We start from the raw sequence: 24,594 nt of genomic DNA on the forward strand, positions 1-24,594 counted from the left end.
GATACATGGAGAATATTACCGTAGTATGGAAGGCTATCCCACAATGCCTTGATATCCTCGCTTTGTTTTGATCTGGCACAAAAAAAATCATTGCATGCGGTTTGGTCGTGGTCTAGACTGTTCTAATATTATGACAGCCTTACGTAAGTTTGATTTCCTATTTTATCTTTAAGTCTAATTTTTCTACGACTGATCTTCAGGTTGAAAACGCGTGGTTAATATTTAATCCTGTCTATAATTTTAAAACGATTAGCTCCCGGACTAACCGGCGTATTTACTCGACTCAGCTTTCGTTGGAGATTATGTAAGCTAATATTTGATTTAAGATCGAGCTAATATTCGTTTAAGATCGACAGGTAGAGGGCATTCCAAACTTGGGGTTTACTCGAGAAGTTCCTTAACCTCAAATTAACGGGAAAATGATGAAAACTAATGATTTCTCCAATTGCCCTTGTTTTACCATTTTCAAGACGACCGGAATATGGATAAGAACACTACCCGAGGGTCTGTCAGGCACGAATGATTTGTCTGAAATAACGACCTTCGGCACTTTTCATCCCGTTGGACTAATCGTGAAACAAAATACCCTTCTAGCAAATTTCTCCCTTCTTAGCGAATAGCGAGTGGATACTAGATGAGTTGGTTTAAGAAGATACTCGGTAAAAATTCATGGTGGGTGTACGTATGTGGCAATTTCCAGGCAGAAGTGTGTGTCAATGACGCGTGAAACTGCGTGAGATGTTTTCCCTAATTTCACGAGCTTTGAGCCGACAATCATGAGCTCTTCTCTCTTTCATTATATCTAGAGGTCCGAAGACTTGAAGAAACTGAAAAGTTGAAGCATAAGTTTTAAAGAAAGTAGCAAAAGTTTCCCAGAAACCCGTGCGTCGTTATGTACAGACAGACCCTGTTGAGTTCTTTGTTGAAAGAAAATGGTGGATAGACTAAATAGCTTATAAGGGGCTTTGTTCTAAAAAATATTCTTTGAAACTCATCTAAAATCGATGGTGGCTGATAAAACACGACTAAAGTCAGTGATAAAACTTGGCAAATTCATTTTATTCCTGTTTTCCCAGTATATTATTACTTTGCATATTTAGACGTGTTTGGCTTGAAATTGGCTCTTAAAATTTTTTTTTTGAGTGTCTACCTTCATTAACATCAATTAGATAAACTTTTGTCGAAATTTTCCTTTCCAATACTAATAAAATACTTGTAGCAATGCTACTGATAATGTTACCTTACTTATTGACGTTGCTTCAAATACAGTACAGCAGTAAATATTGGAAGATTAGAGATGAGGGGAGAAGGGGGTACATAAGGTACTTTCTTGTATAGAGCAATTAGAAAAGTGCTATATTCTATGATGTAGCATCTATTCAGAGGTAGCATTTAATTAAGTGTTTGTAACTGCTGTTTTCTGCCCAATTCAAGTTCAGACACCTGAAAATCTAAGCTAGTGATTACAAGGCCCCGCTAATTTCTAAGAGGCTGATTGACTTATGTGGATTATTCTTCATTTTTTTTTTCTTATTTAGAAATGAACTCAAGAAAAACAGCTTGGAAGACAAAAATTCATTGAAAAATAAGAATCAGAAACATAATGTGGCGATTTGCAGTGCTTAGGTCATGCAGTCGTCCTTTTTTACCATCCAAGACAAAGGAGGTTCTACCCAAACCATTCCTCTACACATGGTGAGAAACACAAGATAATTTGAAAGACAAACTATATACCAGGGTATTTCTTTATCTGAGATTCAAGTGAGTGTAACATGGATAAACTTAGTGCTTAGTGTGCTAGTCAGGAATTTACATATCTTGATGATTATCAGTGTCGAAAATTTTGTTAGATAGCTTAGTTGACTATTTCATGGTGTGCAATTTATGAGGTCATGATATTATTTAATCCTTCCAGTTATGACTCTAACACCCATCCAAGCATTAGACACCTAGCATCTGACTCCACATTTCCTAAAGAAGCTCAAGTGGTTATTTGTGGAGGGGGGGTGATTGGTTGTTCCGTTGCCTACCACCTGGCCAAACTGGGATGGAAAGACGTCCTACTTTTGGAGCAAGGAACGTAAGTAGCACTACATGGTGATAGTAAAGAAGTTTGACCTTTTTATGGGAGTAACCCTGTGATGGTCTGGCATTCCAACCATGGGAAATAGCAATTCCTCTAGTCGCCTTTTGACACAGAAATAAGGAAAAACCCTGGCTGGATGGGCCCCCTGGCTTGAGTGCAGAGTGGGAAAATAATTTAAGTCATCATTTGAACAATGGTTGTATTTTTGTACAATTTTTGGCTTTTGATTTTGGATTATGTGCACAGGCAGGAGTGTCAATAACTTTTTCCTTATGCACTTGCCAATGCTGCTGTACACAGAAATATGACTGTGAGGCAAAACCCAAATCCAAGTGCCTTCTCACAGGCTAAATAGCCAGCAGTAAGAGGTTTTAAATGTAGTGGTAGATTGCTGGTAACAGGCTTCTATTGATTCCCCTACATCATCCAGAAATTCAACTTTCAATTTTGGGAGGAGGTTGAATGAAGCACTTTATTAAAAACAACTTAGAGGGATGTAATCCAAAATCGAACATCTTAAGAATAGAGATTTCTAAAGGTTGTGATCTGTCAAACTGAATTATCTTTATCTTGACCAATGCCCAGTTAGCCCAATGGATAGTGCGCTGGACTGTTGTGCGGAAGGTCGAGGGTTCGAGCCCCGGCCGGACCAACACTCAAGGTCTTAAAATAATTGAGAAGAATTTACTACCTTTCTGTAACATCAAGAAATGGTTAGATATTCTAGTCTTCTTGGATAGGCACGAATAAATGGAGGTCCCGTCTCCTGCAGGGTTGGGGGTAGGAGACATTAATTTCCCACGCACGAGATTACTGTGTGATGGATGTCCTCCCCTGGAGTGGGATGGGTGGGTTTACTGGACCCACAGTAATTGGTGTAAGCTGTTAAGGTGTCCCTGCCGGTTGGCAAAGCTGAATAAACTAAACTAAAAACTTTCTTCACCAGACTGAATTGTGGAACCACTTGGCATGCTGCCGGTTTAGTGGGACAAATTCGCTCTACATCAACTGAAAGTAAACTCTTCAGTTACTCAGTTGAACTCTACAATAACCTGGAAGAGGAGACTGGTCTGAGCACAGGTAAGATAGAGATATACCTGTCTGATAATTTATTGCTTTGCCATCCTTGTTCTTGTGAAAGACTTTGGAACAATCTTCCCTGGCATGTTAGGGAGTACCCCCAATCCCAAGAATTTAATTGCTAAGCTAAAGAAACTTGACCTGGGCCACGACAGATGTTCTTGTACTTCTTATTCTACCTGTCAAATTGTTGTAGTCAATAGTACAGATGGACACTTTTATCATTAGGTTCTTAGCTTCGTTAATTATTTTTGTGGAATGATACACATACATTTTTACAACAAGCATTCTTTTGGCTCATTAGTGTCACAAGTTTGAATGGTTTTTTTCAATTTCAGTTAAGACTTGGATCCAGATTATCTTGTAGACAATCAAAGTCAATAAGAAATTGGTGGTTTGCAGTCTGTAAAGTATAAATTCAGCTTATGCAGTGCAGTTTCCTTTTTATTTCTGCTGGGCATCAATCAAACCATGAAAACATTTACTACTGAGTCTTGAGTAACTGGATTCTGATTGGTCCTCCCTTAGATTGAAGCCATGAGAGACATGTTACTGTATCTTTTTTTACAATGTATTAGGTTTTAAACAATGTGGTGGGTTGGCCTTGGCACAAACAAAAGAGCGCTTAACTTTTTTAAAAAGGAGGGAATCCATTGCAAGGTACTGTTGTCTTCTCAATGTTTTAAACACATAGCCATGTAGTAAATTTGTCTAATTAAATTCAGTAGCTGTTATTCAAGATCTGCACACATGATTTAGTTGGATGTTGGTTTCATATATTAGCGTACGCTTCATATTCACATTGTTCACCCTTAAGACATTGGCAAACAATTACCTTCAGGAAAAATTTTCTCTATGTTTGACTTCAGTTTTTCATATTCAAAAGAAGTAAATATTCACCTGAAGTTTACTTTAACTAGTTGTTGAACATGCTTTTGGCGAGATTGACTTCAGCCTTTCACATTCAAAAATGAGGAAAACATGCCACAGACAGAAAGTTGAACCAGCCAATGAAGAGAATGACTTTGACCTTTCACATTAAAAAATAAAGAAAAAGTTCAGCAAAGTTAACTTTAACATATCAACAAGTGAACCAGCCAATGAAGAGATTGACCTTGGCCTTTCACATTCAAAAATAAGGAAAAAGTTCAGCAAAGTTAACTTTAACACAACAACAAGCAAACCAGCTACTGAAGAGATATCCTTTGACTTTGGCCTTTCATATTAAAAAACAAATGAAAAATTCAGCAGAAAGTTAACTTAACCAGAAGTATCAGATGGTGCCCATCTTGACTTATCATCTTTTTTATTTAAGAACTTTGAATGTTGACTGTGAAATGTTGTCAACAAAAGAAATACAGAACCTATTCCCTCTGGAAATGAAGTTGGATGACGTGCTGGTGAGTTATAATTAAGACATTTAACTATTGCAGTGTAACAACCTTCATGCTGAAAAAAATTTGCATCTGTTGACAATTTGTCACAGATTGACTTGTAAATGTCTGGAAATGTATATTTGAAAAACACAAACCTTGGATCTAAAATAAAATAGACCACAAGCTATTGTTACACTTACATACACTCAAACCTGCTATTAATATAATGATTGGTAATTGTGATTTGGTGGTGGAGTTTAGAGTTTTGTTGAATAAAATCAATGGTGCTTACTTCCTTTTCAGGGAGGCCTTTGGATTCCTAGTGAAGGTGTAGCAACGTCCAGTGATGTTTGTCAGTCATTGGCTAAAGGAGCGACCTTAAATGGTACAGAAACATGTTAGAGTCATTAATGATGGAAACTTACACCAAGAAATAAATGAAACACTCCTAGATTCTACAATTTTAAGATACAAGTTTGTGAATCTTGTCAGGAGGATTTTAACCCTTTACACGCTAAGAATGATAAGAGTCTAAATTCTCCCAAAAGTATCACTCTGGATTAAAAATTAAGTTGATGAGAGTAAAGGAAATGATCACAAGTTCTTGATTGTTAGACAAATTATCCTTGGAAGTACTGTCAGAGAATATGTATGCTGAGGTTAAGGTGTTAAGCGTTAACCCTTTCACTGCCATGAGTGACCAAGACAGAATATCTCCTTAAAATATCAATACAATATCAATTAAGCAAACAAGTGATGAGAATACAGAAAAATATCACAAAGGGGATTTTAGTTAATTCAATACCAAATTCTCCAAACTTACATGATAAAAATTGTATGGCAGACAGTAAGGAGAATTACTAATGAGATCTTGGTAGTGAAAGGGTTAAAAGGAGACTGATGCTATCAATTTAAAGGTCACTTATGGGAATGACAGTTAAGAGTTCATTCCAATATTGACTAGTTTTCCCAGTTGTGATGTGTAGAAGAATTTGAAAATACTTGTAAGGGGAGCAAGGCACTGTGAGTGCCGAGTATCTGGTCAAAAATTACAACAAAATGACCCTGTCATGGCACAAATCGAGACCTCTTGACCTTGGTTACTAGGTACACACTGTTAGGCCCACCATGTATCCAACACAGTGGTACAGAAATGTATTTTTTTCATCAGGGGTCAAAATTTTTGAAAAAGTTGCAATAGAGTCCATTATTACAGATGGGAAATCTATCACTGCTGTGAAAACAAGTAATGGAACTGTTAAGTGCGAGATACTGGTCAACTGTGCTGGTCAGGTAAAGCAATTGGGTAATAATTGTTCAAATAGCCTTCCAGGACAAACATATTTGTATGTTTTACTACAATTCTGCACAATAGAAAGTTGACTGTTTGGTTTGCAGAAGTATGGTGAGGTTATCATTTAGAACATTTGCTTTGGTTCTAGAGTTTGTTTTTTCTCATAATTTATTTATAGTTTTCCAATTTAATGGAAAGGTAATTGAATAAATTTTCAGTAATATAGGCTGGCACCTTGCTCTCTGAAGATTAATCTAAAATCAAACTCTGAGAATTGTGAACACCAAGAATATTTCTGGAATGTCATTCTTTCAAGACGAATAACTCACTTAGAAATAAATAAATAATGGATTTTCTGGTTTTCTCAGGGTGCCTTTTTGTTTCAGGTGTGATTGGTCATATGGCTGTAAGTATTGTAAAAGTATTTCAAGTGTGCAGTACAGTCTGAATTAATGAGTCAAATGTTTTCTTTTTCTCTCTATATGAAATGCAGTGGGCATGGGAGTTAGGACAGGTAAGAGACCCCAAGATTTCTGAATCAGGATATTACCTTGGCCTATCCCTCTCAAGATCTACATATCAATTCTATACATTTTCTGGCTTACATCTCTTTAATTAACAGCTCAGAGAATTTGTTGCTGATATTTCTCCTCCACTTCATTATCTATCTCCTTAAAAACTGGTCAACTAAGTGAGGAAAACTCCTCTGTGGTCTCCCCTGGATATAAAATGGTTAATAGGTCACCTTTTCAAGCTCTAGCTGTAATTTGTTTTTCTTCTTTTTTTAAGTATTAACCAATTAGTCCCTGGTGACCAGCACCTAATTTCTCCTTACAACATCACACCTGTATCACACATTAAGGTCACAAGAGTAAAGTAAATGATCACCAACTAAAGAAGCTCTTGATTGTTAAACAAACTCTCCTTCTAACACACAACTGGGAGCCATGCCAAGCCGACCAAGCAGCCCGACCTTTATTATATCAACACGATGAACCATTAGGGTTACAACACTAACAAAACAGCTGAAACTGAGCCTAGATACAGAAGATTGACATGCACAAATAACTGGAACTGAGGCACTACTTGAAATCCTATATCCTTAAAACATGTGGAGGGTGGGTGGGTGGGGAAGGTCAGGCGATGGCAGAAGGCAACAAAACAACTGAACCTTGAAACACCATGTGACCTGGAGACCCCCCACACACTCAAACCCATTCTCCCAGCTGCGTGTGAGAAAAACATTTTCCGCTTCTTTCGTCCCTCAGCCGGCGGAAAACCACACTTGTCAGCACCTTGGGAAATGTATAGAGAACAGTATGGAGAATACGCATACTGATGTTAGGGTGAAAAGGGTTAAACAAATGCAATCGTGATAAACATCAGAACCAATTCCTTGAACAAAGCTGAATGCACCAATAAAGCTTCATTGTACTATAAAATGATCTGAGCTCGGGACAAAAACCTTTTTGTCTGTTACTAGTTAAGATATCTTGAAATGTGAGCAGAAAAAAGTTCCATATGCCTGGGTTTTACTATTGACAAGCACATGGTAGGTTAAGAATTTGTGCAAAGGAGTTTCCCCAAAGCTACGTGTCTCTCAAAGCTATTTTTGGTTCTCATCAGGTTCTTCTTAGATTCTTAGATTTTTTGATATAAAATTATGCAAATATGGTTGAAAACTCAAACATTTCTCTCTCAATCATTAGAAATGTGCACCCAAGGTGAATTTTCCTCTTCATTCTACGGAACATTATTACATTGTGACAAAACCTATAGAGGGTGTGCCCTCTATGTTGCCAGTGGTTCGAGATCATGATGGCCTGATTTATATTCGCGAATGGAGTGGTGGGCTAATGGCTGGAGGCTTTGAATTGAATGCTAATCCCGTCTTCCATGAAGGAATCCCAAAAGGATTTGAATATCAGCTACTCCCAGAGGACTGGGATCATTTCAGTGAGTATGACAGGGTGGAGACAAAGGGATCAAATTTTGAAAATGAAACCTCTTAGGTGCTGTTCATTTTTTGATGAGCCTAGATAGTAAGATAAGAAATGAGAGAATGGATTTGACAGTCAGATGATATGAACCAAGACCCCAAGGATGGATAACGCAATCCAGTTTATAAGTGTTTATCCAGCAGATAGTGATCATAGTGCTATACGTTTTATGAACATTTATCAGTACTTGAACCGTATCACAAGTCAAGTCCGTCCTAAGTCAAGCTCAGATCGAGTCACGAGTCGGGTTCAAGTCAACTCAATTCTATTTCGTTTTTGTAAAGTGATATTGATAGAAAATACCCTATTATTGTTGCCATCGGGGAAAAAACAAACAAACAAACAAAAACTCAAACTCGTGCACTTAACTAGGTTGTTTACCTTTTCGTTTAGTCGGAATTCGTTCGAATTCCCGCATTATTAATTGTTACTTTAGCGCTGTTACCTAGTTACAGAATTGTCACAAAGTTTACAAGGGCTGTTATTATCAGATCTCCGGTGACAAGCACAACTGATGCTCTTACCACAAAAATAATTGACTCGTATTTAAAAATTTCAACTTCATATTCATGCATGTGACAAAGCTTATTTCATGGTCTATGTATTAGACCTCACGAACGGTCGTGAAAAAATTAAAAGTTTTAAGCCTAAAACTAGGTGTTCCTGTATCCCTGGTGCATAATTTTCACGCAGAGATCAAGCAAACATAGAAAAAATTGAAAACATGGGAAAAAAACGACTCGAAGTTGACTCGGCCCGGGCTCGAACCTAACTCGTGATACTGAAGAACTCTTTATCCGTTGGGTAGCGTTTTTGGGCCTTGGTCTACAGATATCTCGAGCTCGTAGTTTAATATTTGATTGGCTACAGGGCTGGTGCAACTGGAATAATTGGAAAATTACTAAATTAAGGGTGAATCGGAGACTTGTAAATTTACCGGAACAGATATCAAAACTTTACCTCGCTCTTTACTGTTTGCTGGAGAAGCGGGACCCCAATGGTTTTTACATTGGACTCCGGGTTGTAGATCTGAGCTGGTCGCAATGAGCCGCTCTTACTAAGATTATCAGTAGAGGAAGGTGTGGGAAATGTTTGGTCACGGGCTTTCGACCGTAAAAATTCGGTCTTGTCTCGTGCAACCTTTCACGTTTCTAATGGTAACCAAACATCATGAGACCTCCCGTCACCAACCGTCAATCATAAAAGCCCGCCAAAAGAGGTCAAAACAAACGTGGCCACCGGAAACGGAGTCAATCCCCGGAACACAAATGTTACGTGACAACGTAATAACCAAACTTCCGTCGCGCCTCGAACAACTGAAAATCGTTGTAGGTGCTACGCTGGTTTAAAGATTTAATGAATGTAACCGAGTAAACCAGGGTAGCGTCAAATCATGTCGGATACCGGTAAATTATCAGGCAAGTCTGTCAAATGGGGCTGATAGAGAGGGGGGGTAATACAGGGGATAACTGCGATGAATAACATCCCATCTCGGGTGGGGAGGCAACACTTTACATGTGACTCCTCAACGCTTCGCTCCCTAGAATCCTGGATGTAAGGTTTGTCAGTACGGACTGTGTGGGGTCATGCACCAGACTCAACTATATTTCTTACGCTACTGTGCTTGTTACAGGCGAGTTACTGGGTAACATGCTTCACCGTTTCCCGTTCATGGAGAAGGCCGAGATTCGTCAAATGATTAATGGTCCCGAGAGCTTCACTCCGGACGGACGATATTTGTTGGGAGAGGTACCTGAGGTGGGTTTGGAATAAAATGATCGCCGATTATGTTTAGTTGTAGCGCGTGATCGTTTATTTAACTTAAAGGTTTTTAGGACCAGAGTAAGATAAAAGCTGCTATGATCGGATAAAAAAAAAAAAAAAACTGCATTTATACAGGAATTCTAAGAGCAGCAGTCGTTTCCACCACTCGCGTTCGCCTCACGAACGCTAATGGGACCCCGATTTAAGTATTCTTAATTACAGCAGTGCTGAATTAACCCCATTTCTTGTCCATTTAACAAATTTGTTCATGTCTTTGAGGAGCGAAGTCTGCGTTCAATTAGAATTAAATCGCCTCTCATGGAAAGATCTGGTCTGTTACATTCCTCCAACAAGCAGTCAGATAATTTCAATTCGATCTTCCGTGGAAGATTTACTTTGGGAGGGCTTTTAGAGTTTGTGTCTGATCGATGGGGTTATTTTCATAAATTTCTTTGATGTTTGAGGCCCTGGTTTATCCCTATTCTGTATGTTTTGCATGAATAAGAGGTTATGATAAGCTTAGAGTGATCAAACTTAACCCTGCCTTGCCTTGAGTACCCCTCCTCACTCCCAAGATCTAAATCTCCAATAATTTTAGCCTGGAGAATTTAAAAATTAAACAAGACTTACCTGTGAGTTGAAGTTTGACTGTAATTCTGTCACCAAGCACCGAGGGATTACACGAGATAGCATTGCGCCTGCACGAACTCAGTTTTTAAAGCACTTACGATGTGTGCAGTGAAGAACATCCGTCAAAAAAGTGGGAGGGCCTAATATGGGAGGGCACGTAATCCCTCAGTGCTTGGTGATGGATAGAATTACAATCAAGTCTCGTTTCATTTTTAAATTCTATTCCATCACCACACTGAGGGCTCACATGAGACTTCAAAGCACACTGCACACATGAATAAAATAATGAACACCAAAAAACATGATTCATAATAGCCAAAGCAGTTTGGTACCTTTAATCTTGTAATAAAACGGTAGAAAAACCATCTGTGTTGATAACAGGCTTCATATAAAACTTGGCAAATGTGTCAGATGAGCTCCACCCTGCAACTCATAGGATATGCTCTAATGGGACAGATTTAAAAAATGCGTTAGAGGTTGCAGCAGCCCTAGTGCTGTGTGGCTTAAAAAGGTTTACATTAATCCCAGATTTTTCCAGAACTGTTTTGACCCATGTACTGATGGTGTCCCAAGAAACATGTTTAAATGGCTTGGAATAACTTATAAACAATTGGTGTGCACTTCCACATAAGGCAGAGGTGCAGTCAAGATAAGCCTTCAAAGTAGTAACAACACAAATGTTGGGGTTACCCATGTACACTACAAACTCAACAACAATGGGTTTAGACCCTGGCTTAGACTACTTTAAAGGTCTAGAAATGATAAAAGTCACAGAAGTTTCAGAAACAACCATGTTCTCCAGAGACAAGTAGTGAATTGTTTGCCCCCATTGAGCTGACACCAGTGACATTAGGGTGACCAGTTTTAATGTTACATCTTTAATTAAGAGAGCACTCTGTAGTAGAGATTGACTTAAGATAGTTCATGACCTTTTTCACATCCCATGTCACAGTATATCTTGGGTTTGAGGGTCGTGCTTCATAAACTCCTTTTAAGAACCTTTCAGCACTCTTGTGCTCCAAATGTTATCCCATGGACAGGTTTTAAGACACTGGATAGATCGGACCTCGCAATACAAATGCCACTGTAACCAACTCCCGTCTCAAATAGCTCCACTAAAAAATCTAGCGCCGGGGGAACAGTGGCAGAAACTGGATCAACCTGTTTTCGATGACATCATGTAGATCAGGTTTAATCAGTTCTCTTCGTCTTTGGTTTAGTTGACTATTTGCATTAGCAAACAAGGCTAGCGCATCTGCTGACTGTTGTAAACGGTCGTTTCCCTTTGGAAGCAATGATATATGATCTAGCAGAGTGTTGATCAGAATAGTCAACACACACATTCCTTTGAAGAGCGATGTCTGCACCTTTTGCAGTTTAACATCTTGGGATCGAACTGCTGGAGTTATATGATCCCATATTGATTGATTTACTCGGACTTAAGTCAGTGATTCACAGTTTTCTGGTCTGTGACACTTATTCAATTTTTCCTGAAGTTTCTCTTCAGGCAAGCCCTCTTTGACCATGGCATTAACCACATTGGCCAGCTCTACATCAATGCTTGGACCCGTTTCCTCTTTCTTTAGCTCTCGCTTTAAGCTGTTAAGCACTTCATATTTTCCTTCGTTAGAAGGCGTTTGCTGAGCCCCAGCTGAATCAGTCAGCTTTGTCACAGCTTCCTCGAAGCCTATAGTTTTGGTATCTTTCTTCTTCGCAGCGGGCTCCCCGTTGACCTCGTGGTTATTCTCAGTCTCAGGAGTTTCCCACTGTTCTACGCCGTCCATGTCTTCGTACTCAAATTCTGACTGGAGCAGTTTGAAAGACTCTGCAATAGTCTTAGATAAATCCTGAGACATCTGGGTAAATCCCTGTTTCAACGAAGCGGTCAACTCTTGTAGTTCAATTTTGGCGCCATCAACAGTTTCGACATTCGCTTCGATATGCTGGTTGTGAGGAGCACTATTTCTCCTTTTTAAGTTTTCTTTCTTGCTCAACATTAGTTGCTTTCAGGCATTCTTTGCAAATTATCGCTCTACAGACAACAGCGACAATCTCTAAAATCGAATCTTGTGCTGACTTCAGTTCGCTTTCGAAGGCGGCGACCCACTGAGTTCGCGCAGGCGCTAGGCTATCTCACGTGATCCCTCAGTGCAGTGACGGATTTAATTTTAAATCAAGCATCATCCCCTCCCCTCCCCTCCCCTCACCCCCCTATTGACATACCTGGTCTTCTCGTCTCCTTCCATTTGCACCTATATCGATTTGAAGAGGAAAATTTCCCCTTTGGTCACTTCTGGAAGTGATAGGTTCAATTGCTGTCTGTTGAGAATACTTATTTTTTTTTAAGGTAAGCAATTTCTATGTGGCTGCTGGCTTTAATTCCAGTGGTATCGCTGGCGCGGGAGGAGCTGGGATGGCCTTGGCCGGCTGGATTACAGAGGGAGAACCTATAATGGATCTTTCAGGTGTAGACATACGTCGTTTTGCACCTCACCACAATAACAAGCGCTTCTTAAGAGAGTGCGTGAAAGAGACCCTCAGTTGGCACTACTTGCTACGGTACCCGTATTCAGAGAGAAAGGCTGCGCGCGGGCTCAGATGTTCGCCGTTGTTCCCAGAACTAAATGCCGCTGGTGCATCGTGGAGCGAGAAGATGGGTTGGGAGGTTCCCAAGTGGTTTGCACTTCCGGGTGAAGGTAGTATAGTTTAGAGTTAGCCTGCGCAAGTGGTTCTTTTGTGTGCGCTTTGAAGCGATTACAGCCCCAATCCTCACACAGCTTCACAGTTCGACGTCTCTAAGCGCCCACAAAACCGTTTGGAATTTACTTTGGGTTGAGTGTTCTTCTAAAGCATTTGTTTTAAAATTAACTTCAAAAAGTACTTCAATAGTACTTCTAGACCTTTTGAGTTTTCCCGATTGACTTGAGATAAAAAAACAAACAAACAAACAAGCAAAAAAACAAAGTAAAAGAAGGGTTTAGTCTAGTATGCCGTGACCGCTCGATGGCGAGTAGCCTCTGTAGCTGGTGGTTTTGTGAGCACTTTGAAGCGTTGATTGGTCGAACCGCGAAACTCAGCCACAAAGCTACGAAAGGCTTGGAACCGAAAAAATTGGGAGGAAAACAATCTCTCGCTGCTTCGCCGCTTAACGCTTCACAAAAGTACGAAGTGCAAGCGTTCATTAGTTGTGAGTGGACGTCATGATTTCTTTGGATGTGCTTTCGAACGCTTCCTTGAACAACCGACCCACTTTTTGAAATGTTGTTATCAAAGTTTGCATGCATATCGCTGAGTTATGCTTATTCACACCTAGACCACCCCATTGAGAATGGGTTTGGCAAACCCGGCTGGCTCGGCTGTACAGAAGTAGAGTACAAATCTTGTACTGATGGGGTAGCAGTGGTGGACCTGACCGCTCTTGGTCTGTTTGAAATCGAGGTAATTCTACAACTTACCTTCAGTTATAAAGCGCGCTGTGGTTGGTCGGTTAGTGAGTCGCACTTAACTGCAAGGTCTGTAATGATTGAAAGCTGTGTTTGTTACTGAAATCTACCGTGTGGATAATATGAATATTTATGTTAGAGTGTAAAAGGGTAAGTGCAGTGGCGGATCCTAGGGGAGGAGCACGGGGGTTCCGCCCCCCTCCCCCCTAGCTCAAGTCCTGGATCCGCCACTGATGTGATAGCACTCACTTATATGTATAGTGTCTTTAGTCCAGGACAGATGGCGAGGTGGAGCATTTCCTTCAATATTTGTGTGCTAATGATGTGGCCATACCAGTTGGTTGCGCTGCACGCACTCTGATCCTGAACAAACGTGGGGGAATAGAACTGAACTGCACTGTAATACGAGAAGCGCAAAATAGGTAGGCCTCTTTATTTCCAACTATTATTGTTGAAGGTTCGACCCAAATCTGAGATCAAATGGTAATTTATACGGGTCACTTTGGAATCTCCCAAATCTTTCTAAGCAGCATATGGCAGTCTGCAGCCCTTCCTTGCATCTAGGCAGTTTGGAAAGCAGCTATACAGTACAACGAAAACTAAATTTCAAATCGGCACTGTTAATCCCCACGATATCAACAAACTCGACTTTTCTTTCAACTTATTTGTTCTTGCTTTTCGCGTTTCTGTGTATAAACCACATACAGCCCACAATTACTCTATTCACTCTGACGAAGGGCTAACGCTCCAAACGAAAGTTTTCAAAACCTCTCTACGATCGCCAATTTATATTATGAACTCAACTGATAAAACCAAATTATCTTGTAGTAACCCCCATCGACGCCGCACTACAGTTTCTTTTGGAAACGTACTTCCTTAATTATTTTGGAACGACACCTCTTCAAAATGGGAAACTAATGACACCACCCTGAATAGATCTCCGCTCGCCCCTTAGCTTCGTATGCCTGGGTTTTTTTTTTTTTTTTTTTTTTTTTTTTTTTCTCATTACCCTTCAAGTATTGTGTGTTTCAGCCGTACTTTTCACTCTTTATCCATTTAACTCGACAGGTTTATAATTATGCTGGACGATGCAGAGCGAGTAACTGTTGCTCAGTCTATGATTTCACGCAATATCCCCTCCAACTCTGCGATCAGGTTGCGTGACATTCAGTCACAGTATGCTATTTTGGGAGTACTGGGCCCAAACTCGACCCAACTGCTTCAAACTCTGACCCAGACTCCCTTAAAGGAGAATCTATTCCCGGCAAATCTTGCAAAGGTAAATGAATGTACTTAATTTGGAGAATCCCATATGAAGGTATAATCCATAGGCAAGAAGTACACAAATAGTATACCTTAAAAAGAAACTTACCAGACTTTGGCTGGGTAGATCTATCGACTGAACTACAAACCCACGAGATGGGAAATAGAAAAGTTTTAGTGTGTTCTTAGAGCGCCTTTATCACAAAACACGAAGTCTGTAAAAACAAGAAAGATCAAAAAAAAAAAAAAAACTGGAAGTATTTTTGTGCCCGACTTCCGCATTATATTTCATTTGTGATTCTTTTCTTGCAGGAAATTGACCTAGGTTTCGCCCCGGGTGTTAAGACGTTTAGAACCAACTACTTTGGCGATCAGAAAAACGACTGGAAGCTGTTGGTTCCTGTTGAGGTGGGTGTGTTCTCTTATTACGGGCACCTGTGTTACAGGCAACTCTATTTTTGGTATAGGGTTCTCAAAAATTTGCAACAGTGCGATTAACAGTTCACTTTATGAACTTTGCGTCTCTCCTTGGTTTCTGGGGCATGTTGCACTCATATTTAATTTCCCACGCTATTTACTGGTTTCGAAAAGGTATTGAATTATTTAAAAAGTTTGGATTTTATTGAACTAACTTTAAAGTTCTAGGAAGATATATATATAAGAGATCTGTTTTTTAGTGACTATAATAAAAACTGTGAAAATTGTTTTTTTACGTCTTTCTATACTGCAGTTTGCTGTTTCTTTGTACCGTGAAATGATGGAAGCCGGAAGAGATCTGGGTGTAAGGAACGCGGGTCAGTCAGTGCTTGATGGCTTACGAATTGAAAGATTGATTCCTCAGATGGGAAAAGAGATGACGTCATTCGTAACTCCAAGGGAGGCTGGGGTGATGGACAGAGTGCAACTGAATAAGGTAACCATGGAAACCGTAACCTACAAACTCCTCTCCACGAGCGAACCGATCCAGCTACTTTTAGACTATCTTCTTCCAAGAAATATTGAAGTTCCTGTTTGTGCAATGTGTATTAGTTGCTTGGAAAATTTCTGTTCCTGTATTTTGTCTCTTCGTTCTCTTTGTTCCACTGTAATCTTAGCTCAGATGCCATCTCCTTAAATTCCCTGGTAGTATTGGTTAGAGAGAGTCTTATTCTAATTCAATCGAAACGTGAGTCGGTGTGCGAAAACACTGCGAACGCTCCACTGCATGATGAAGAGAGAAAGTCAACGGAGGAGAATATGGTTATCCCTTTAAACTCAAACATCTTTTAAAAAGGGTCTCAATTGGGGGGGGGGGGTTTACGTTGACGATTGACGGTTAAAAATGAGGCCTTTTGACGGTCAACGTTTAAATTTTAGGTCATTTGACGGTTGACGGTTAAGTATTAGAGTGTCGTTTATAAAACGAACTTAATGCGCGAATTTGGCTGTAATGTTTCATAATGACGCGTTTGTAAAGAACTGTTAATTAATAACACCTTTTATCGATAAAGGAGTAACGTTTTACGACACCGGAAGTATTTCCACACCGGAGGTCAGTTCTGTCGTTAACAAAATTTACTCGCGACTAAAGTTAAAGTACTTACATTAATGTATTTTTGTTATATATCAAAACTTTTATTCATAAACAACAGAAATCGACCCCAATAAAGGCAATCGTTTAGTTCTTAATTAAAGATACCTGAGAAATTTGACGACTAACATTGGCTTGCTTATTTGACGGTTGACGGTAAAAATATTGTGTCTTTGACGATTGGTGGTTAATGTTTTGGCCATTTGACGGTTGGCAATTAATATTTTGGCCATTTGGTTGACTGTTGACGGTTAACTCCATTGAGACCATCCACGAACGTTCTTGGCGTTTGATAAATTTTTCTGTCCTTTTCGGCTAAGCCAACCGTTTGTATTTCCCAATATATCTATCCTAGAAATGCAATTTCCTTGGAAAACAAGCCCTTTTAGCTGATGATCAACAACCTGCAAAGAAGCATCTTGTGCAAATTGCCCTTCAAGAACACGACGACGACAATTACCCGTGGGGAGGGGAGCCGATTCTTAGAAATGGCTCCATGATCGGGTCCACGACAAGTACCTGTCACAGCTTTAAACTGGATCTTCCAGTGTGTTTAGGATACCTAGAAGGAGAGGAACTGGATGCTATAGTAGACGACGGACGCTTTGAGATTGACGTCGCCGGTACTTCATATCCTGTTTCTGTGCACAATATCAACAAAGATTTGGAAGACGATTTGTGGAGACCTCCTAGTTCTTGTTGATCAATTTGCACCATACAAAAGTCTAAATGGAAAGATAAAATCCATGTGAGTATCTGAGCAAATGTGCACCTAACACCCCCCCCCCCCCGACCCAGCATTAACTCTAACTTGTTATCATTTAACTGCTGTTGTTGGGTCAGGGGAGGGGTGGATGCGTGGTTGCTTTGATACTAACATTAATCCGAAAGATTATTAACATTCTAAGGGACTAAGATTCAACATATAGAAATGACTAACATAAATCAAGTAATTTTGTCATGATCGCGTATTGTAATTTAGAAATAGTACGATTTTCGTATGATGAAGATATGTATTTTGCAATCGTAGTCTATTTTCATTATTAATGGTAGCATTTCGTATCGTACAATTCAATGGTAATCCTAGGCAGAATTTCAAATTTTCCTCATTTTACAATTGTTGAATTATTTAATTGATGAGCTTGCATAATATAATTTTGAACCATTGACCTGAATGAAATTGAAATTGATGGAAATGGAAAAAAAAAATTAACTGCATGAAAAAAAATTCATTTAGAAGAAGGTGACAGGAAAAAATATGATATAAGTAATTCATTCAAAAGAGCATATTTAATTTATATTTGCATATTTGAAGGTCTAATAAATTGGTAATAAAAGGATTTTTAATGAAATGTTTCTTGTTATTTGCGTAAATGTTTCTTTTCTTGCGAAGTATATCTGAAGAACTATCCACTTCGGTGGAGGTGGCTAATGGTGAATTTTACGAAGACACCAAAATGGCGATGTAAATATCCACTGCTTGCACAATCCACTGAGGTGATTTTGGTTCATTTATTCTTGCAACGATTACCATATTTTCGGGTGTAAATTCCGCGTGCTTTGCTTGAAGGTGAAGAACAAAGGATATACGGAGTTTGAGTAACCAATCAGAGCGCGTTATCAATGTTATCCACTGTTTTAATACATACTTGTGTAAGTTGAACATGCTTCTACAAATTTTTTAAGACAAACAATTTGTAATGTCTTATAGCAGAATGGTTTAAAATTGGTTCTAAATGGTTTTTTTTTTTACAGTTGACGATACGATGTCAATTTTGAAAGTACAGAGGATCTAAAAAGTTTGGGTTCTAGGTTCGTAAAGCTGAGAAGATTAGGGTGATTATCTAAGAGTAAAACTTGAAATGATTGGCCCGACCTTTCTCTAGATGATCTCAATTTGCTTATAGGGGTCATTTTGAAATCCTCAAGACTGCTTTCTTGTTCCAAGGATGAACTGTTAGTTTAGCTTAATCGCCTAATATCTAATATTACAGCTCATTACTAACATAACGACTACGGTATCGCACAATGACCCCACGCCTACAGCTAAACATACTCATTGGAGTGAAATGCTCAGGATGTACTAAACAGTTTTTTCTTAAACCACGCGCGTTGCAATTTTTCGTCTCGTTTCTGTTGTGATTCTGTAAACTTAGCAGCTGCCTCTTTCCTTAATTGATCCTCGCGTTTTAAGGCCTCTTCATCCTTGGCTCGTAACCATTCCTGATATTTTCGTATCGCTTCGACCTTTCGTTCATCGCTTTGTTCGCCCTCGGTTGGTTCTCGGCTTTTCATGTTGTCGCTTCTCAACTCTTCGAGCCACTCCTGATGTGTTTTGCCATTTATCTGGCGCCAGTGGGCTTCTTTCCTTTTCCTAATGGCCTCTTGTTTTGCCATTCCGGCAAGTGCTGTCTGTCTTCTAATCTGCTGTGCCTCTTTATCGGTTAACCACATCTCGAATGTTTTCCGACGATCCGACTTCGAGTTTTTTAGAAACTTCGCGAGCTTCTCGTTTTCCTCTTCGGAAGACGAATCATCGTCGGACACGTCAAACTGGTCTAACTGGCTTTTCCGGACTGTCTTCCATACGTTCCAAGGTTTGCTTTCACGGTCGTAGTGTGAATATAAAAAGTCTTGCATTTCCTTGCTCATTTTTCTGGAATTAAAAAACAAAATGTAAAAAACTCAGCAAAAGCCGTAAGGCCTTTCACCTTCAAACCCGGCTGAATATAATAGGGAGTTAAAGATAACTACGACGGCAACGGGAACATCACCAAACAAAAGGGTTAAATCAGCAGAACAATGGCTGTGCACGTGCGCTATAAATCTTTGTAGTTTTCTTCAGTTTGCGCTCTCTACAAAACATTATAACATAACCAAAGTAAAGCGCGCGCTCTGATTGGTCAATTTAGCGTCCCCCATTTGCCCATGGGTGTACGCTGCTGACGTGAGCAAATGCAAAGACTATTTTTACGCGCGCGCTTGTTTTTTCTGGTCGCGTAAGATTTGTTAAATAAAAGGGAACTCTTTAGCTACAATGTGTCAATGTTATGTTATAAAACAAATGGTAAACACCACAGCGTACACTATTGAGTTATGGATACACTTGGGAGGTTTGCTAAGCACTCAAGAAGCTAGAGTCGCTCTCGGCTATCGCCTCGAGCGACTCTTACGCTTCTTTCGTGCTTAGCAACCTCCCGCGTGCATCCATAACTCAATAGTGTACGCTGTGGTGTTTACCATTTGTTAAGCAGTATGAAATTACCAAACTTTGCGTTGTCTGGAGAACGTGAACGGCAACAGCTGATTTTTAAATTTCTTTTTCTTATTTAAGGCTGTGTTCCAGTTTCAGTTTCGAGATAGTTTTGACCGTAAGAAACAAACTAAATGACTTTAGAGTATCGCGGGACTCGTAGGTAAAATATAGGTTTATTTTTTAAGCGACGTTGTCCACGGCGTCGCCGTCGTTCTTTCTTAAAAGGGACCTTAAGCACTGAGTCACGACGGCAACGCCAAGGAAGACTTCAATTAAAAAAATTAATTTCTACTCTTAGTCAGAATTTCAAAAATGGCTGCATGAGCTTACTGTCTCATACGGCGCCACAGCTCAACTTTAGCATGACTTAAAGAAGTAGCGTTGAGTTCCAAATGGAAATTACATTAATTTGCCGTCGCGGTTTCGGCTTGCAGGCGACGCAAATTTTGGCGATTTCACGTTGTTGTTTTGCATAGGATGGCGAAGAAATGTACAAAGTTTCAAAACGCACGTGCTGAGCTATTGTTCTGCCAATTAGATCTCTTGTTTTTCCAAGTCCTCGTTGCCGTCGCCGTCGTGGTTGCTTAAGGTCCCTAAACCCCCTAACGAGACGTGCGGGGAGTCCACTCACATCTTCCTGAGGCTGCTAGCGCGCCGACATGGTGTGCCTAGAACTACTGAATTTCAAGCTCTATCACCTCAAAAAGTAATGAGTGGTGACTGCCATGCTTGTTCTTGTTTGTTCATACTCCGAAATGAGTAAAATCTTGATGGTTGTATAACAATATTTTCATTAATTCATACTGCATAGTAAATGAATGAATAACTAATGACTCATTCAAGCAATCAGCCTTTATATGATATATAAACAATAACTTGTATTTGGCGCGAAAATATGCATGGATATTTCTCCGTGGATATTATCTGTTCCAAGATGGGAACAGTTTTCCTCGAGCTTCGCTCACGGAAATCTGAGCTTTGAGGAACAGTTAATGTCCAAGGACAAATAAACGAGTATGTTTTCGCGCAAAATAAGGGTTATTTTGTTTATTATCCTTCAAATACTTTGGAACGCACGTGAATAAAATGTTTACAATCAGCTTACTGTTTGCTGCCCGAGAAGTTTTCTAATCTTTTTCTATTCTTTTTCTTTATGAAAAAAAAGCAATTTTACTCGTCAGTAACAACCACAAATTCTCTCTTATCTTGAATTAAATTTTGAATGAAGAATCACCGCAGAGAACGTAAGGTTTGAAAATTGTGGAATATCACTTGGGCGATATCCTCGGACATCTGTGATCTATTATTGAACAGACGTACAGCAATATGAAATCTGTTTGTTAATTAAACAATGGATTGATTTATTGCCTGACTGACTAACAAATGATGGATTAATTGATTGATTGAATGATTGATTGATTGGTTGATTAATTGATTCCTTTTTCGGCCTTACCCTCTCATTCCCGGTTCTGATACATTATTCCCCAAAGTGACAAACTTTTCGTTTTCCTATCTTTCTTTGTTGGTCAACCATAAGAATGCGGTATTGTATACAAACATTATCCCTTACCTGATAGTTGTCTGAATTCTCATAATAACTTTAAGCTAAGGATTAATCCATGCTTATTTTAATTAACAATATAGTATCCCGTCATATACACTATATCAGGTGTCCATTACTTGGAGCGTTCAGCTTCCCTTTGTTTAAATCACGGTGTTTTCATAGACAAGTCTATTTTTAGTTTGAATTTACCGCGAAATGGAAGCCGTTCGACCAATCACGATTAACACGCAGTTAATTTCCCGAATAAAGATAGTCTAAAAACAAACCGTGCTGTGAAAATGCCGTGACATAGGCTCAGTATGGGAGTTGAACACTCCAAGTAATGGATTCCTGACAATATCTAGAATGGGGGGGGGGGGGGGAGGAGTTTCTAAAGAAACTGTGGTGCTGCGTCGGTGGGGGAGTATAACATGGTAATTTTGGTTTTATCAACTGAGTTGATAATGTAAATACAGCGTTTCAAAGCTGACGTTTTGAGCGTTTATCCCTTCATCAAAGCGAATGACGAAGGGCTAACACTCGATACGTCAGTTTTTAACCTCTTTCTGATGGCCAATTTGCATTATCAACTCAGATGATAAAACCAAAATTACCTTGTTGTATCTAGAATACTCTATCTTCCTTTCTCCTCCATTCTGGTTTTTGCCATTTGCTACATACCTCTCACGCCTAGTTTCGCCTCCACTGAGAGTCATGGCTTTCCTCCTGAGATCAGGTGAATTGTAAGAAGGAGCCAGACTGGGTCTCATCCCAGGAGAGGTTGCAGACCTTGAACGACACACTAGAGGCGACATGGGTCGGGGAGATGATGGAGACCTGGGGTAGAGAACAGGACTTCCCGGTCTCTCTGGGTTCAGAGGCGATGGTACTAATTTACGGCGCATGCGTGGAGAATTAATGGGTGATGAAGGTGGTGTGTTCACCCTTGGAAGTTTTTCTTCACGCTGTCTGGCTCCTGGAACAGCTTTAGCGCTTAGCGGTCGTATTTCATCTATTCGAGTGAAGATGCAGTTCACGGATGAAAATCCATCGTGGGAATCGATTGATTTGCTTGCTCTCAGTGGCTTATGAAGCTTACCTTCAATATTGGACTCTCTAAATAACCTCCTGTGGGATCCCGTCCGTACATGACCGTAAGATCTCTCGCTTACTTCCTCGTCCTGTTCTCTTTCTTGATTTACACGTTCTATCTCGAGTTTGGCCATAACTTCGTTCAAAGTTTCGTCAACTGTTCCTTTTCCTGAGTTCTCTGTCACCTCATTCTGGATGACAAGATCTTGCGGGGGACTTTCTGAGAGACCGTTCTCTCTTTCGTGTTTAACGCTGTCCTCATCTTGTCCATTGTCACGTAACTCGCCAGCATCAACATCAACATCAACATCCAAAGTTTCATCGGCAGTCGACTCAATTTCCGAAGTTTCCCGAGACTGTAATTCGACGTAGTGGCCAAGCAATTCCACTAAATCTTTCTGGTTGGTGTTCTTAGCGGAATCCATCGGCGTAACACCTTGCTGGTCAGGTTTAGACAATAGTGGCCAGCCACCGTTCATGAAAATAACCGCTGCGCACGAGAAATTCCCACCCGCTACTGCTGCGTGCAAAAGAGTGCGACCACTACACTGTACAGTACGTTGAACATCAACTTTCACATCTCCACCCAACAAGGTCTGGAACAGCTGTCCATCACCTTTTTGCGCTGCGATGAAGGCTGCCACGAACGCTCTATCTTCGCTAGAAATCTGATTCATCTTAATGCAGATCCGTTTCAAAATCTGGCGGTTGTCAAGTTGCATACATCGGTGCACGAATCGTTCCCACCATGGAGGAATACTCAGTTCAAATGTCACGGATCCGCTGGCAGCATCTAAATCTATGAACGTGTGGATGTCCGCCATCTTAGTTTCATCGCTGAGCTTGATAATGTTATTTTCCTCTGCTCGTTTGTGTACAAGTGTAAACAAATCAGACGGAACTCCGCTTTTCACTTCCACTATAATTTTCAAATCACGCACACTTGACGAGCCTTTAGTTTGAAGAGTCAAGGTTTCGCCTGTTGGCAACTGGACGTTAACTTGGAAAACTTCTGTGGTCTCTTCTGTGGACACTCCTCTGTTGCCTTTTTCTGGTGCATCCATTTTTTTTTTTTCGCTATCCTCTAAAAACCGTCAGAGTTTCTTTCTTTCGAGCTGATTTATAAACGCTGACTTCGCTGCCGGTTTGGTGTGCTTTAGTTCAGTGCATTCATGCAGTCGCTGATCACAAATGTACGGCCACAAACCTTCGGCGTTGTTTAACAACATTGACTGGCTCTGTTACAAGCCAGGGGGTGAAAGGATCTCACGATAATATGATCCTAGACAACCGAGATTATATTGCCATGTCATTCAGCGGCTTCATTGAGTTAACCATTGAAAGATGGTTCAGAGAACAACACAATATCCACGCCGATAAGTGCTATTGACGTCTGCGTTTATGTAAAAACGTAAAAGCAGTCGCAAAGGCTTAAGAATAAAATGATGACTACTACGAAGAAAAAGAGTCGGAATTCCCAAGAGGCTCTCAGGTTTGTTTTAACTTGTGCAGTCTTTATAAAGCGCTTGAAGGTACTTAGAGGTTTAAGAGTGAAACAAACAAGGCGTGTCTATTCAAGTGTAATTGTGACGTAGTACAAAGTATATTGGATTCCGTTAATATGAACGCCGTAGGGTAAAAAAAAATAATGATCGTATAATGGGCTCCTGTCGTATTAACCAGTTGTGTTTTACAAATTTAGGTTGCAACGTCACGCACGGCATCTTCTGGATGATTGACAAAAAGGTGTCAAATAAAAAATGGTATGATGATTCCTAAATTTCCAGTAACACTAACTTCTGAGCAAAGGTAATGACAGAGTTAAAGAGTTTATTTGTTTTTAGCGAAAGAGAGCGATCATGGGAGTCATTGCGTGATTGTATTCATAGGAAAAAGATAAAGGTCTAAAGCGATTTAAGCCCACGCGATTCAAGCCGGTGAGCGAAGCGAGCGGGCGAGGAGATTGTGGATGGGGGGGGGGGGAGGAGAGAGGAGAAGGAAGGTCTGTAACTCTCTCTGAAAGCATCACAGACCCCTAGTTTACCTCTCACCCGCTCGCAGCCCTCATCGGGTCAGAACCGGGTTCATTAATCGTGTCGCAGCGCCTATGAGAGCTGAAAAAAAAAAAAAGAAAGAAATAGAAGAAATAATTACTAGGGATTGAAAAACCTGGTTGCTGGTGACGATTACAGAGTTG

The 24,594-nt window shown here is 40.1% G+C and overlaps 2 protein-coding genes, 2 long non-coding RNA genes and 1 pseudogene across 4 annotated transcripts; 2 read left to right on the top strand and 3 right to left on the bottom strand.

The window, feature by feature from the left end:
• The first annotated feature begins 1,554 nt into the window (after nt 1–1,554).
• Nucleotides 1,555–17,858, top strand: LOC111332979 (pyruvate dehydrogenase phosphatase regulatory subunit, mitochondrial-like). The gene is made up of 17 exons (XM_088755142.1): nt 1,555–1,695; nt 1,916–2,080; nt 3,033–3,166; nt 3,745–3,826; nt 4,482–4,566; nt 4,846–4,927; nt 5,714–5,835; nt 6,330–6,350; nt 7,546–7,792; nt 9,470–9,594; nt 12,578–12,926; nt 13,544–13,668; nt 13,944–14,095; nt 14,742–14,952; nt 15,249–15,344; nt 15,667–15,849; nt 16,862–17,858. The coding sequence occupies exons 1-17, from the start codon at nt 1,604–1,606 to the stop codon at nt 17,207–17,209; spliced, it is 2,619 nt and encodes an 872-aa protein (XP_088611268.1). The 5' UTR covers nt 1,555–1,603; the 3' UTR covers nt 17,210–17,858.
• LOC148734376 (uncharacterized) lies at nt 3,162–9,463 on the bottom strand. Its single transcript, XR_015999309.1, has 3 exons — nt 8,797–9,463; nt 4,835–4,919; nt 3,162–4,196 (listed from the first exon to the last, which is right to left on the bottom strand). It is a non-coding gene; the product is annotated as an uncharacterized LOC148734376 (long non-coding RNA).
• On the bottom strand, nt 11,354–12,227 carry LOC148734377 (uncharacterized; annotated as a pseudogene).
• LOC111320584 (uncharacterized) lies at nt 17,832–24,107 on the bottom strand. Its single transcript, XM_022923247.2, has 2 exons — nt 21,987–24,107; nt 17,832–19,162 (listed from the first exon to the last, which is right to left on the bottom strand). The coding sequence occupies exons 1-2, from the start codon at nt 23,459–23,461 to the stop codon at nt 18,580–18,582; spliced, it is 2,058 nt and encodes a 685-aa protein (XP_022778982.2). The 5' UTR covers nt 23,462–24,107; the 3' UTR covers nt 17,832–18,579.
• LOC148734378 (uncharacterized) lies at nt 23,751–24,535 on the top strand. The gene is made up of 2 exons (XR_015999310.1): nt 23,751–23,889; nt 24,100–24,535. It is a non-coding gene; the product is annotated as an uncharacterized LOC148734378 (long non-coding RNA).
• Nucleotides 24,536–24,594: the final 59 nt, after the last annotated feature.

This window comes from Stylophora pistillata, chromosome 3, assembly GCF_964205215.1.
Source record: "Stylophora pistillata chromosome 3, jaStyPist1.2, whole genome shotgun sequence".
In the NCBI taxonomy this organism is placed as follows: domain Eukaryota; kingdom Metazoa; phylum Cnidaria; class Anthozoa; order Scleractinia; family Pocilloporidae; genus Stylophora; species Stylophora pistillata.

Coding starts and splice junctions, on each gene's coding strand:
- LOC111332979 (XM_088755142.1), top strand. CDS start 1,604: ATGTGGCGATTTGCAGTGCTTAGGTCATGCAGTCGTCCTTTTTTACCA. Junction 3,167..3,744: donor GGAGACTGGTCTGAGCACAG/GTAAGATAGAGA, acceptor ACAATGTATTAG/GTTTTAAACAATGTGGTGGG. Junction 3,827..4,481: donor AGGAGGGAATCCATTGCAAG/GTACTGTTGTCT, acceptor TTTTTATTTAAG/AACTTTGAATGTTGACTGTG.
- LOC111320584 (XM_022923247.2), bottom strand. CDS start 23,461: ATGGATGCACCAGAAAAAGGCAACAGAGGAGTGTCCACAGAAGAGACC. Junction 19,163..21,986: donor GGCGAAACTAGGCGTGAGAG/GTATGTAGCAAA, acceptor TTTTAATTCCAG/AAAAATGAGCAAGGAAATGC.